Source organism: Talaromyces rugulosus, chromosome I (assembly GCF_013368755.1).
Source record: "Talaromyces rugulosus chromosome I, complete sequence".
NCBI lineage: Eukaryota > Fungi > Ascomycota > Eurotiomycetes > Eurotiales > Trichocomaceae > Talaromyces > Talaromyces rugulosus.
Window position 1 is genome coordinate 589,084 of NC_049561.1, and position 14,173 is coordinate 603,256.

The 14,173-nt window shown below is 47.3% G+C and overlaps 5 protein-coding genes and 1 non-coding gene across 6 annotated transcripts; 4 read left to right on the forward strand and 2 right to left on the reverse strand.

The window, feature by feature from the left end:
- Positions 1-291: 291 nt before the first annotated feature.
- Positions 292-1,986, reverse strand: TRUGW13939_00180 (uncharacterized protein; the record flags this gene model as incomplete). The annotated part of the gene is made up of 1 exon (XM_035483394.1): positions 292-1,986. The coding sequence occupies one exon, from the start codon at positions 1,984-1,986 to the stop codon at positions 292-294; it is 1,695 nt and encodes a 564-aa protein (XP_035339287.1).
- A 3,672-nt stretch (positions 1,987-5,658) lies between these two features.
- Positions 5,659-7,455, reverse strand: TRUGW13939_00181 (uncharacterized protein; the record flags this gene model as incomplete). The annotated part of the gene is made up of 2 exons (XM_035483395.1): positions 5,659-7,144; positions 7,202-7,455. The coding sequence occupies 2 exons, from the start codon at positions 7,453-7,455 to the stop codon at positions 5,659-5,661; spliced, it is 1,740 nt and encodes a 579-aa protein (XP_035339288.1).
- A 570-nt stretch (positions 7,456-8,025) lies between these two features.
- Positions 8,026-9,371, forward strand: TRUGW13939_00182 (uncharacterized protein; the record flags this gene model as incomplete). Its single annotated transcript, XM_035483396.1, has 4 exons — positions 8,026-8,179; positions 8,232-8,637; positions 8,689-9,020; positions 9,082-9,371. The coding sequence occupies 4 exons, from the start codon at positions 8,026-8,028 to the stop codon at positions 9,369-9,371; spliced, it is 1,182 nt and encodes a 393-aa protein (XP_035339289.1).
- Positions 9,372-10,031: 660 nt separating this feature from the next.
- Positions 10,032-11,237, forward strand: TRUGW13939_00183 (uncharacterized protein; the record flags this gene model as incomplete). Its single annotated transcript, XM_035483397.1, has 1 exon — positions 10,032-11,237. One exon carries the CDS (start codon positions 10,032-10,034, stop codon positions 11,235-11,237), a length of 1,206 nt encoding a protein of 401 aa, XP_035339290.1.
- A 1,353-nt stretch (positions 11,238-12,590) lies between these two features.
- On the forward strand, positions 12,591-13,118 carry TRUGW13939_00184 (uncharacterized protein; the record flags this gene model as incomplete). Its single annotated transcript, XM_035483398.1, has 1 exon — positions 12,591-13,118. One exon carries the CDS (start codon positions 12,591-12,593, stop codon positions 13,116-13,118), a length of 528 nt encoding a protein of 175 aa, XP_035339291.1.
- A 738-nt stretch (positions 13,119-13,856) lies between these two features.
- TRUGW13939_00185 lies at positions 13,857-13,932 on the forward strand. Its single transcript has one exon. It is a non-coding gene; the product is annotated as a tRNA-Thr (tRNA).
- The last annotated feature ends 241 nt before the right edge of the window (positions 13,933-14,173 follow it).

Here is a 14,173-nt window from a genome sequence, read left to right on the forward strand (position 1 = left end):
GGCATATAACTGTTTAAAACGTAAATTACACCACGTACGGTGAAGGATGTCAAACAACTAAATCATTAATATACATTTAATTATCGAGCTTCTGGAGCTAATCAAGATCTGTATCATTTATATTGACTAAAAATTTGTACATTTGATCAAAGTACCTCAAACTACGTACTCAAAAATAAGATACAGATTAATGGAGCGAAGAAGATAAAACGTGGAAAAGGACTGTTATTCCGCCATCCAGTGGAGGGACGAGTCTTTTGTACTGAATTGAGACACATAATCCCAAACACTCTAGTTGATCTTCACGACAGACGAGTTACGGTCCAAAGCGCTCACCATCACGGCAGCGTAGGTGGAGTGGATAGGGAAGACAGTCTCGAAACCCTGCTTGTCAACGGTGCCGATGAGCTCCAGGTCGTCCTCGGACGAGCCAGCGTAGACATCGTACGAAGTCACATCAGTGGCACCATTCCAGCTCACGTAGGCAAGCGCGGAATCCGATGAGTTGGTGCACTTGGACAGCGACTCGGGAATGTTGCCACTAGAAATAACCAGGCTAGGCGGTGACGCGGGGGTTGCGTGCCAGACCTGCTTGAAAGCGCGGTAGCTGTCACCACCACCGATGGCGTCGAAGAGGCCGGTCCAGCGCACATCTTGGCCGTTGGCGGCGCCGGGTCCGTACTCCTTGATAACAGACGCGGATCCGTAGCCCATGAAGTAGTTGCCGTTGCTGAGTATGTCCGTAGAACCTTCGGCCCAGGCGTTTTGGAGGTCAGTGGCATCGTAGAGGTCGGCAAGAAGCTTGGGGGGCGAGTCAGGGTTGGGAGGTAGGGTCAGTTCCAAAACGATGCCCTTGGAGACAGCCTCCTTGGTTGCGGCATTGTTGTTGTTAGCAAAGTACGACAGGACCACGGAGCTCTCGGTCATGTTATGAAGACGGCCGTGGTGCTCCCATGACTGTATACAGATACGGTCAGTATGTATAACACTTTGGGAATGACGGGTAGTACTGACAAAGGTGCCGTTCTCTGGGAGTTTACCAAAGTCTCCTCCAGTCTCGCCATCAATAGTCCATTCGATTTCACCAGTCTTGCGGTTGATCAAGTACGAGGACCAGGTGTGTCGGCAGTTAATGAAAATGTAGTCGCCAATCGACTGAATCGAGTTCATGTGGTAGAGGTCAATGGCACCAGTCTGCTTGACGCCGTTCTTCGGAACACCAGCGTGGGATTGCAAGATAGGGATATGGTCGATGAGGCTCCACTGCCAGAGGACTTCGCCGGATTCGATATCGAGCTCAAGCACAATAGCGTTGAGGATCCAGTCATCGGCAGTTCCACCCAGAGGAGTCAAATCGTACTGGGTAACATTGAAAGCAGTGGTCAAGAGGGTGTTGTCCTCAGTGATGTAGTGCTCGTGGAGATCAGAACCGCACTCGGCGATAGTTCCGTCGCCCTTGTGCAGGTTCAACTTGGGGCAGACGGTGTGGATCTCCTTATAGGTGTCGTCCAGGATATGGACGTTACCCCAGCCAATGCCGACAAAAGGCTGGGTGCCAACCGGGGTGTAGTATGTGACGACCGGCTTTCCATTCAGCGTCTGCGCCTTGAAGTCGGTTGGGGCCCTGGTCGGTGGGTGAGCGTAAACCAGGTCACCAGTGTCGGTCATGATGAAGTTGGTGACCTCCTTGGGCTTGCCAGCGCCGGACTCGGTATTGGGTCCGAAGAAGATGAGGCCCTCGGCGAGCTCCTCACCATTGGCGGTGATGTTGAGCCGCGGCGGGGTACCAGTGAACGAGTGGAAGGTCTGGTAGGGGAAGATCTCAGTAGAGTTGTTCACGACCTCAGCGCTGCTGGCCGAGCACATCTTGGGGGCGCTCGAGTGGCCGAGCGACCTGTGTCGGAGTCCATGGTGGCTGCTGGCGGCCGACAGAGGCGCCTGAAGGTATACAAAAGCCGCAAGGGAGGCCAACACAGAAGTAGCCATCTTCACAAGAATGATGAAGTCAAAATAGAGAGTGGATAGTCGCTCGCACGCAATCGCTCGGCATTCTGGCGTATTTGAGGCAGACCGTAGGGCTCATAGTGGGCCGCGATATTGGTTCGTACTCCATAGTACTTCATAGTACTCCATGCTCATAGTTGCATCCTCTCGCTCAATAATGATTACGCAAGCCTCAGGGGTTCGATAGTAGCGCTGGACTTTTACATCGCTCATTGGCTGCCAGCATGGGGGCGTGAAACGATACTTAAATTGCGGGATAAGATTCTTTGCAAGTCAAGATCGAGGTCTTCGCGGTGTTGATCTTATTGTTTTCAATCGGCCGAATCCATGGTAATTTTTACCGGATCCCAGCTACCTCACGCGTGTCAACGGACAGTTTCAATAATCCAAACCCGGTGTTTTCTGTATTCTCTTTGGATTCTTTGGGCTGCTATGCGCGAGGATCTTCAACACCAATTGTAAATCCGGTGCTTGGCAGTGCCACTATCTGCGCCGATCTCTATATCCATTATGTATGACCGAAGCGATTTCCGGGGAGGACACCGAGTCGCGTGGGTGGCGCTAAACAAGCAACGCGTAAATGCCCAAATGTCAATGAAACGACAGTGTTGCATTAATATTGTTGCTGAGGATCGGCAGCTATGGCTCCACTAAAAATTCTTGTTCCTGACAGAAGTGTGTACGGTGGTCCCCACAGATATCGTTCTAATATCAGTCTTGACTCTTGATTTGTTCTCAGCGATATGATTGCGGAGCTTTTACCCTGATCAGAGGAGACAAGAGTGTACGAATATGACAGGGTATATCAAACACTGTCGCTAGCTGGACTCACTGGCACGGCCTTGATGCGACAACAAAATAGACAGATACGAGAGCTGTCCAGGGACAACCATATTCTGACTTGTCAAGTCAGTTACAAGATTGCGTGTGATTTCCGGTCCATGATCTTTGTTATCTGCGGAGTTCGGAATGTAGATACTACGTAGCAACTTCGCAAGCCGTGTGGGTGGTAGGACTTCGGTCGAGAAAGTGGAGATTGAGTCAGGGAATTTCTACAAGGCGTCACTTTTGTTTCTTTTGCCATTGGCCTGTTTCCTGTAGCGGCGCAAATTAAATGTAGCATAGATCGGTAACACATTGAACCGTAGCCTTTCCAAAACTTGAAGTATGAAATCATGGACGACATTCGCGTTTCGACCAAGTTAAAGTAAATGATTAATTGTCCGTAAACAGTCCAAGTTTCATTTCTCAAACCCGAATAGTAATTCGCGTTGAGACGATGATTCAATATTCCGAATAGCGTATGTACCGGAGGTGGACTAATGAAACGGCAAATGCAGACACAGGATTTACGAAATCGCGCAATAACTTAAAGACAATTCCAAATTTTTCTTTTAATTTTTGGTTTAAAGAATAACACTAATGCTGTACCGACAGCCGTGGAGATTCTTTGTTCGTGGCAAACACGGCAGTTGAATATTGTTCTTACCGTACCGAAGTATCGGAGATCAATATTGATCATTTGACACCGCAGAACGACAGGGAACCTTCGCTATACTACTATGGTTAGCCATAGTAGGAATTCAAATTAAATAGACGAGTCCTATTTCTTTTCTTATGCTATACATGGTATTTCAATCAATACGAGTATGGTTTACTACTGGTTGTTGTTGAAATATGTAGTATGTATCTAACACGATATATATTTAAGGTTGCATACACCCAAAAATACATATGTCAAACAACATTTAAAACTTCATATGTAGGGTTAGAGAATTAGCAAATAGCTGTTTATACTCTTCGAAGACGAGGCACCATGATAAAGCAGAAAATATCGATAACAATAGAATTATCTCAAATATTATCAAAAGCGCGTTTTATAATTTCATCTCCTAGGCTACTCTGGAGACAACGTTGAAGAGCTACACGGCTGTTACTGCTCGGGTAATGACAGATTCGAAGCTTGCAGAACTACGAATCGGAATCGGATACAGAGAAAGATGGCAATTGTCCCATTAAATCGCCAATTTTATGGGCTCTTGGTTTTGTCCCAGAAAAACAAAATCAGCACCGTTGAAAAAAACATTGAAGAGTTCATCGGCTTCCGATAGTTCAGGTTGATTACATGAATATATCGCAGGATATGACCCAGAAGAGTATACTAGCACTATAATCAAGAGTGCCCTCCTATAGAATTCTCACTCGATATCTGAGTTGACGCAAAGAATTCTGAAGCGTGGCTATTCACGAATGATACGTTTTCGGTACAATAATAATCCCGAAATTATTAGACGGCGACCATACAATAGCTCTTTCACAGACACTACAAGACATCGCGTCTCTAGATGAAGACGCCTTCACTTATGGCAGCGTCAAATACCAGCTTCCTAGAATATCGGGAAAGGCAAGCGTATGTCTTTTAAACTGATACAGATGGACTCTACAGGTGATATTTAGTCGATACCCTCAGCTATCACCTGCACCATGAAGAGGCTATTTCTGGGGACATGTACCAGAACATGTGTCTAGCAAGGCACGGGTCGTACGTGCATACATCTACACAAAAGGCATGGGCGTGTATTGAGCAATTGATATGCTGGAGCAGGTTAAAAACGTAGAACAGCCCAGGTCTTGATAGTTGGTACTGTCAAGACGAATTTGTAAAAAATCAATTGACCGATCAATCGATGGGTTCCATAATCATGTATTTCCACCACATTGGGTTGAATATCAAAGAGGTCCAATAGACGCCAACATTCCTACAGAAAACCTCGGAACAGGACACACCCAATCGAGAGAACTAGAACCAGGATCACCGTCTAGACCCTGAATAATAATAATTCTTATTCCGCCGACTCACCGACTCACCGCAGAGCTCCTTTGATCCGTGATCCTGGCAATTGATTGGCGGCGGTCCACTCTTTGTTGAAAAAAATGCGGTCTCAAATTCGATGTCGATACTGATCCTGCGTGTTGATTGGGTAGGAGCAGGGCAGGTTTCTCGGACAAACAGAGCCAACGCGGCAAACAGCGCAAACATGAAAACTCTGCAGTTGATCCGGGTACCGACCAATTCCGGACTAGCGCAAAAACGTGACTCCACCGTTGTCTATATAAGGACTGCCGCCGCCTGCACATTTGACCTTTTTTTTTCTTCTTTTTCTTAAGCGACTCTACTTCAAAGAATCATTTCATTAGTAGACGTCTCTCGCTGTTTTTCCGAAAATAGCCACAAATCCCACCCTTGCTGATGACCTCTATGTCCTCGGTGCCCTTAAGTGAATTTTCGGAGTTTCCTTCTTGCGAAGGTTGCTCTCTTACTCCCGCCTCGATCGCGCTGTGTTTTCTTACGAGGACGCGCCGATCCAGGGAGTGGTGATGATCTTTACCTTGTTTCTGGTGTCTGATTTCGGTCGGCTGGACTTGGTGGGTGTCGAGGAGGTCTGAAAGGTTTTCTTTTAGCTAGATCATTTTTTAATGTGTAATATGAAATTTTCATCCTCAAAATTTGTTCTCTTCTAAGAATCCATATCGTAAATGCATATGCATCTTATCGTACTCTTCTGTTTTAATCAGGTCTTAGGTGAGTGTAGGTTGTTCTGTGTGATCATTCATTGTTTTCCTAATCATTTGGGTATCATAAGCTATAGCTATCTATTGAGCCTCGCTAACAGGTGTTGCCTTCTCAGCTTTCTCCCCCTTCTCCCCTTCTGCAGCTCCAGCTCCAGCCTTCTTCTGACCTCTCCCTCCTCGAGATCGTGTGCCGCGCGACCGTTTCTCTCGAGAAACTCCCGCCTGCGGAGGTGTTCCTGACGACGCCTGTGGTGCTGCATCACCAGTCTTCGCCGCCTTTTGCTGCGAAGGAGGATTCTTTCTTTCTAATACCACCACCTGGCTTTGCGCCACTGTCACCGGGCTCGCCGCAATAGCCTTTTGGAGGCTGTCTGCCTCAGCAAAGTCAACGTATCCAAATCCCTTCTTCCGGTCGATTTCCACTTTGGTTACTTTGCCGAAAACACCAAAGGCTGTATCGAGGAGCTCTTCTGTAACGCCTTGAGATGGGTTCGCGTGTTTGAGAAACGCCTGGGTAGCGGTTGGTGACACAGCAGGTTGTTTGGGTTTGGGTTGCTTTGGAGGCTTGGGTGTTGATGCAGCAGATCCTGTTGAAGGAACGGGGCTGCCTGTATTTGTAATTGTTTCTGTAGCTTGCGCGGCTGGGCTAGGACTGCCTTTGGAAGCTGCTCCTTTGGATGCACTCTCTTTGGCTGCTTTGGGTCCTTGCTTGGAGCTTTTTGGGCCTGTCGGCACAGTTGGAGATGAGGTCGCTGAGTCCTGGCCTGCCTCTTTCTTAGCACTTTCGTTATCTGCTGCGGCGGCGGCTTTCCCTCGTCGTCTACCTCCAGATGGTGCCAGTCCCAAGTCCCGTTGTAAGATTTTTGCCGCAGCAGTGACGTCTCCCCGTTCTCGTTTGCGATCAGATGCCGGAGTGCGCGTAGGGGATGCTTGTGATGGTTCTTTCGTTGCAGGCTGTTTCAATTTTGTAGAAGCTGCTGCTGCCGCCGCTTGCTTGTTCGCGGCCTTGACTGCTTCTTTTGTAGCCTTTTCAACTTTCGCTGGAGAGGATGTCGACTTCTTGTCGGGTGAGCCAGGTGTCGATGCCAGTGTAGATTCCTTCTCTGGGCGTTTTAGCAATTTTTTGGCATCTGCTTTCTCTGCCTTGGCCTCTTTGTCTTTGCCTCGCTTCGAAGACTTGCCCGATGCGCCATCCTTTGCCTTGCTAGCCTTCTTCTCCTTGATATATTGAACCAAAGGCGTCACGGTCACTTGGTCGTCGTCTTTTTCGGCCTCGCCCTCTGTTGCAGCAGATTTCTTCACGGGATTGGTCAAGCTTTCGAGAAAAGCGACAAAGTCAGGGTCTTGGTCTATCCCCCCTTGCCGTCCGTCCTTGCGTGTGCGACTTCCAGGAACCCGAGCGTACGGGGCAAATTCAACGGATGGGGGCCCCATAAGGACAGGGTCGTTCGAGGTGCTCCGAGCATCGTGAAAGGATGTGGCTTTGACTTTTTCGAATAGAGAAGGAATCAGTGTCTCCGAGAGTAGGTGCAAATAGGCTCGTGCCGGTCGAGACGGTTTCGCAGGACTAGTTCGTGAAAGTTAGATAGATAAATTAGAAACGTAAAATAGAGATCAAGCATACTCTTTCGACACTTTTCCGGGCTTGTACTGGAACCAATCGACCTGGCCAGATCCCACCTTCCAATCGTCGCCCAGGTTTGTCTCGAACTCGCCCTGGGTGAGGCCTGGTGGAAGTCGACGCACGATGAGTTTGAGCCTGGGTGCAGGAGGCTTCGCAGCGCTCTTTGTTGCAGGTGCAGGCGCTGGGCTTCCTTTCTGCGTAGCTGAGACTGGGATCTGGAGGACCCCAGCTGGCTTTCCACCAGCAGAAGCCATAGCTAAATGGTTCTGGACAATGAGTGACAGTTCAAATGTTTATAGAAATGTGAGAAGATCACAAAGCCCGGGAAATATAAACGGTGCGGGGATGCAGGTCAGGTGGTTACACCGACATCTGGGCGGTCTGGTCCGGCCTCCTGGAGTTCTTGACTAAGGAGAATCTAAGTTTGTATCTTATCCGACTGTTTGAAGAGACTTTGAAGCGCTTCCCCTCGAGTCCAACAACGTCGCCAGTTTCTCGCGAGACGCTTCAGCAGGCAGGTGGGAGCAGTACGGCACGCGACACACACCAAGCACGCCACCGCAACAGCGGCCAAACTCCCCGCAGCATAAGCGTTTCTTCCCACGCCTCGCTCGACAGACAGTATATACGTCTGCAGGGCTTTGAGACCGGAGTTTCTGTCTTTTGTCTTCTTTCTTTTTTGAAATATCTGTTGTTTCTACCTCTCATTTGCAACCCCCCCCTCGACTACTCCTCGCCCCCGTGCCACGGACTGAGCGTACGCCGCCCCCCTTCATTTAGTCATCAAGCCATTCATCGAAGCATCGCAACATCGACTTCACGCCATGGCAGAGAAAGGAGTCCCCGCGCCTGGACCGGCAAAGTTGAAGCGCAATGCCGGTCCGGATGAATGGCTGGAGGCGTCCAAGAATTGCAAGTACCTTTCCGAGTACCATATGAAACAACTGTGCGATATCGTGAAGGAGTACATGATGGAGGGTTTGTTGCTGTGTGCCTTTTCTTTGAGACATCAATTGCTCACCTCTTTTAGAATCAAATATTCAGCCCGTCTCGTCGCCGGTCACGATATGCGGAGATATCCACGGCCAATTCTACGACCTGCTCGAGCTCTTTCGCGTGGCGGGTGGCATGCCCAACGAGACCAATGTTGAGGCCCCTATCAATGCTCCTTCAGTCATAACATCCGACGATATCGAACCTCCATCAACAATAACCGACCCGAAGCTGCGAAAAAAAATGAAGAATGCAGACGGCCTGGATGAGATCGATGACGATGCTTCGGCGTCAGGAAGAGGGCGGTCCGGCAGTGCGTTGTCCGGAGAAGGCAATACCAATACTGGCTCGCCTACGGGAAATTTCGTCTTTCTGGGTGACTATGTGGACCGCGGATATTTCAGTTTAGAGACTTTGACATTGTTGCTCTGCCTCAAGGCCAAGTCAGTTCGCCACGTGTTCCGGATGAGGGCTGTCGCTGACTTTTTTTAAAGATACCCTGACCGAATCACACTGGTCCGAGGGAACCACGAGTCCCGACAAATCACTCAGGTCTACGGATTCTACGAGGAATGCTTCCAGAAATACGGCAATGCCTCAGTGTGGAAAGCGTGCTGCCAAGTCTTTGATTTCATGACGCTAGGCGCGATTATTGATGGAAAGGTGCTCTGTGTGCACGGCGGGCTCAGCCCGGAAATCAGGACCCTCGATCAAGTGCGCGTCGTCGCTCGTGCTCAAGAAATCCCTCATGAAGGAGCATTCTGCGATCTGGTTTGGTCCGACCCAGAAGATGTCGAAACCTGGGCTGTAAGCCCGCGAGGAGCTGGTGCGTATTCCATATTGCTCGCCCAATTCCTTCAATTTCCTTTCTGACTGGACTACTATAGGATGGCTGTTTGGAGACAAAGTCGCCGAAGAATTCTGCCACGTCAACGATCTCAGTCTGATCGCTCGAGCCCACCAGCTGGTCAACGAAGGGTACAAGTACCACTTTGATAAACAAAACGTCGCTACTGTCTGGAGTGCCCCCAACTACTGCTACCGATGCGGCAACCTTGCGTCAGTGTGTGAAGTGCGAGAGGACCTCAAGCCCACCTTCAAACTATTCAGCGCTGTCGGCGATGACCAGCGACATCTCCCTGCGTCACGACCCGGGCGTAGTGAATACTTTTTGTAGAATAAATACCTCTCTTCGGCTTTTCACATCTTACGCGGCCACGATTTTCTTTTTCTTTTCCTTTTCGTCTTTGCAATTTTCCCGTTCTGTAACTGGAATGAAGGGGGAATGCTGCTGCATGGCGTATGGCGTTCGTTTTGTTGTTGATACGATTACCCCATAAGACATGAAGCTGTATACCAATAATCTACGACAATTTATCTCGATGGAGCAATGGAATCTACATGAACAGAGGTGCTTGGTAATGATATGTAATCCATTAAAACAAAGAATTTGGACGCGTTATTAGAAATGACGTCTTGGCAAAAAAGAGTCATCCGACGATTGGGATTACTGCGCCTCATCACGTGTATAATTTTTTTTCCCTTTGCTTTTCCTGTCGTATTACTACGTTGATAACTTAAATATACTGCTCGGATTGCAAGGGACTCGACTTTCTCGTGAGTCATACTCAAGGACGTCTTTTTTTCCCCTTGCATACCATGTCCCCGCCACGCGATTTTGCAATGCGATAATCAATCAACCCCGCACCGCCACGAGGAAGATATTCGCTTTGGACAGCGTGTAACGAGCAAACTGGGGGGTTTTTTAAAAAGAAAAAAAATCATTCTATGGAGAGAACTTGAAAATGAGGATTCTTTCACAAAGGAACTCGTCACGATGAATCTGGAGACTGGTCGACGCCTGCAGGAAGCGTCGTCACACGGCATCTCCGTCGTTGCAAAGGCAACACTTAAAGAAGAAGACACCGCGGCCTATTCTGGGTCCCTTCTTGCGTTATGCGCGGAAAAGGATCGAGGTGGTGGGGTGAGTCTTGCTTGCAAGGGGGTTGCAAGTAGGACGTTTGCTATCTATACGACTGCCATTCTGCCTCGATTATGGCGGGATATTATTCTACATGAAAGAGGGAGTGATTTATATGTGACAAGGCTAAACATCCTTGCTGAGAAGGTGTCGATGCTATTACCAATATATACAGCTTTCGATGATTTGGCAGACACTTCAAACGGCACGCGTTCGCCCCATTTGGAGTCACTGCCTGCGTCCCCTATACTTGAGACAGGACAGTTCTCCAGAAATTCACTAGCAGAGAGCAAACCAAGTTTTCTGCTAAATGCAGCTCTGCATAAACAGCATTGCATTATCGGACAAGGGAGTATGACCGAGACACTGCTGGTTGCACTACGACGGCCGTGGTGCGTGCTTGAAATCTGTGTCGGTAGTACACAGGAAGAATACGGCAATAGTGGACAAAAAGCAGCAGAATTTCTGAAAGACATACTGTCATTTGCGAGACTGGCTTACGAAAAAGATGAATCCGGATATGTCATGGCGGTGTTCTTGCTGGAGCATGAACTCGACAAGCGCCACGCCGTCAAAACATCGCACCCTATGATTTCCACTCTCCAGAGACATGGGAGAGGGCAGTTTGAAACAAGGGAGGCCAGCACTTGGAACTGCCAATTCGACACTACACAATCATCACAGCCACACAGATGGCCACGCACCTCGTATGCATATGCATCGTGCAACAAAGCCGTGTTTTTACCAAGTTTAACGTCTTTCAACGCCTTTTGGATACGTCTAATATGCGTTTCTGCCGTGGAAGCTGAGTTGAGTTTCTCGGCGCTTGTGGGCATGCTGGCTGCTAGTATACCTGGCCAAATCGGACTATCGGATTCAAGGATATCGCGTACCACTGTGTTCTCACAAAGGGGAAAACAGGCAAGGAGACAGTCAGACAGCGAGGTGCATTTGTCGAGGATCTTCAATGATAGTGTTCAATGTCAAAGTATTGACAAGCTCGTTAGAGATATGCTGCAGTTATATAGAGGGGTTGTCCAGATAGCAGAGGACTATATTTGATATAATTTATTAGACCTGTAGACATATCAATATCAGTTAGCTAAATTCTTTTCAATCATGCCTATGTTTGTGTTAACTGGCATTACATGTAGTAGATGGGCACGAGGAAGTCTTCAAGCAGTTTATTTTGTATAGAAATATAACCTATTACTATTGCTTCTCGATACCGAGTCGCCTCCTAGTCGACCCCTAATAGGTTCCATACAATTCAACCAGTCATCTTAGACACCCACCAGAGTAGTCCTTGACCGCTTCACAATTATTAAGGGTTTACCTTTCTATCAAGGAATAAAAGGATTATTAAAAAAATTCTATTGAAAATATAGAGGAATAGATAAAATTTAATTAATCTAACTGCGCATTCTTAATATATACACAGCCAAGGGCCTTTACTGTTTTTTAAAGTATAAAACAAGCCTCTTTTAAAAAAGATATAGATTAAGAAAGTTAGTATAATGTTTCTTAGGCGTAGCATTCACTTTAAAGAGTAAATAATAAAGAATTCAAAGATTAAATTTACCAGAAATTAAGAGCTTTATTACAATTTAATAGATAGATTCCTAAGGCTTTAAAGCCTGATATAATTATAAATTTAGCTAAATATTTAGTTTCAATTAAATTATATACTGTGGTGCAAGATATGACTGCCCTGGTAAAAGGGCGAGCGTGAGACGTAGCAGGGTGTATATCAAACCGTCGTTCCGTTGCAAGCAGGGCACATAGAAAGTGGACCAATGAAGAGACTCTTAGACAAACACAATTCAATTCTCGACACCGGCCGCGCCTGGTGTCATATTCGCTTCTCTGTCCTCCCTGTCGATCACGTACATGTGCTCCTAGCATTATGACTGTAAACTCTCAACGATGCAGGGGAACGAGTCTCACTGATATTATCAGGAGGATCGTGAGGCTGTTCAAACGACCTCATAAAGATGACACCGTAAGTGACGGGTCTGCCTGATACCTCAAGCATGGAACCGCCAACGTAAACTGTATGCTCCGAGACAGATACTTGTTGAGTTGACGTCACATTGCTTGACTAAAAGCATACCCGAATAACTAGCAAGCGCAGCGATGTTGCATTTACGTTTCTCATACTACTATAAAAATACTAGCGTCGCCCATAAAAATGAGGAAAACAAAAAACTATTAGACGGCCCCAAAAAATCTACCATCAATTGTGTGGTTAGCTACGGGTCGCCTTACACCACGTTACACATGAAACTTTAGGCGTCCAATGAAGGGCTGTCTCGAGCAAGTTCTAATTTGCAGATGGCTCATATAAAGAACCATAAAATCCTCAGAACACACTTCCATCAGTCGAACCCAACTATCTTTAAACTATCTTTCAAAATGTATGGCTTCCAAACCCTCCTCGGCGCTTCTGCCACCATCCTCGCAATCCTGTCTCCAACAACTGCCCGATTGACAAGAAAAAACGAGCAGAGCGCCACCGCGTGTTGTGAGGAAATCGAAGACTGCTACACTCTTAGCGGGAAGACCGACGACGGGCTCAATTGGTGCGCTGGGTACTGGACGGGTACAACAAACTGGACCCAAGGCGATGCCGACACGGCCAAATGCCTGACCAACCTTCATTATGTGCAAAACGACAAATGCATCACGAAATCTGGCAGCTCCTGCGACAACGGCGACTCATCGCCTGATGTGGCTAAGGCGTACGACACCTTTTTATACGGCAATTACCAGCTATCATCGAATGACTCAAGGGCTATTCAAGCGGCGATGGATGCGATGGTTGGAAAACAAATCGATCTTGACGTTGATGCCGGTTCGGATGGATATATTGTGTTTGTCCATGTTGCTGACAATGGGTCGGGGATTAATGGGATCGAGGTGTATAACTCAGGAGGTTGCTAGGTCATCCTCACTCCGGCCTACACTGTAAAGACAGGGTTGACCCGAGAACAATGTATAACAGGTACGATAATGATAACACGAGACAGGTCGAATTCAGTTGGCCCTTGAAAGTTAAATATGCCACCGTGAATATCAGAACTTTCATAATGTTTTCTAATAAACTACAAGTGTAGTGGAGCGTGAACGTCAGGAGACCCGGAACAGCTTCCAAATTTTCGTAGAGATGGTAGTGGCCTTAGAGCTAAAAACTATAATAGTTAGTTATATATATAATAGTTAAGGACTGATCTTTTTTCTAGATTATTTTATTATATCTTTTATGAGTGGCCTGTAACCATGTGGATTGATTACTTATTTTTCAGTGTTCAGAACAACTACTGACCTTGTCAATCCTTTGCGCCTTGTTCAATATAGCCAAATAAGCTAGGAGTTATGTGCTCGGAACTTTGTACTAATATTACGCTACAAATTATTCTACCCTTCGATTTAGCGTTTTTAGCGCGCTTGCTGGTGGATCTAGCGCCTAAAAGTACGTATACTGTATAGAGATCCGATCATGTGACTAAGCAATACAAATCTATCAAACATGGGGAGGGCGGAAACAGACGGCAGAAAATAGGCCGCTCGGCCGTTATCTCGGGGAGACATGATTTTTGGTTTTCGTAGAAGCAGCACACGCAGCATGCGGCCGTCACAACACAAACCTCTCTAGTCAAAAAGTCAGCGTGTCTTCTGCCAGCCCTTATGGCCCAGTGGTACGGCGTTTCACTTGTATGAGATGAAAAGATCCTGAGTTCAATTCTCAGTGGGGGCAAGTTTTTTTTTCATCTGATCTCTAACGAAAGTAGCTTTCGTAAATTGAATTACTTTAAAAGGCTTAGAGATCAATGTGTTCCACACCCCAGCCGGGACAGGCGTAATTCTGTTTAAAGTGGCCTTTTTAAACCCTATAATTTCTCAAACAATTGTAATGCCGGCTCGGGACCTGGTCCGGCTTCCTGGTAAACACTTGCAACCCTATTCCGATTGTGACGGTCCTGACCCAGGCCTCGGGA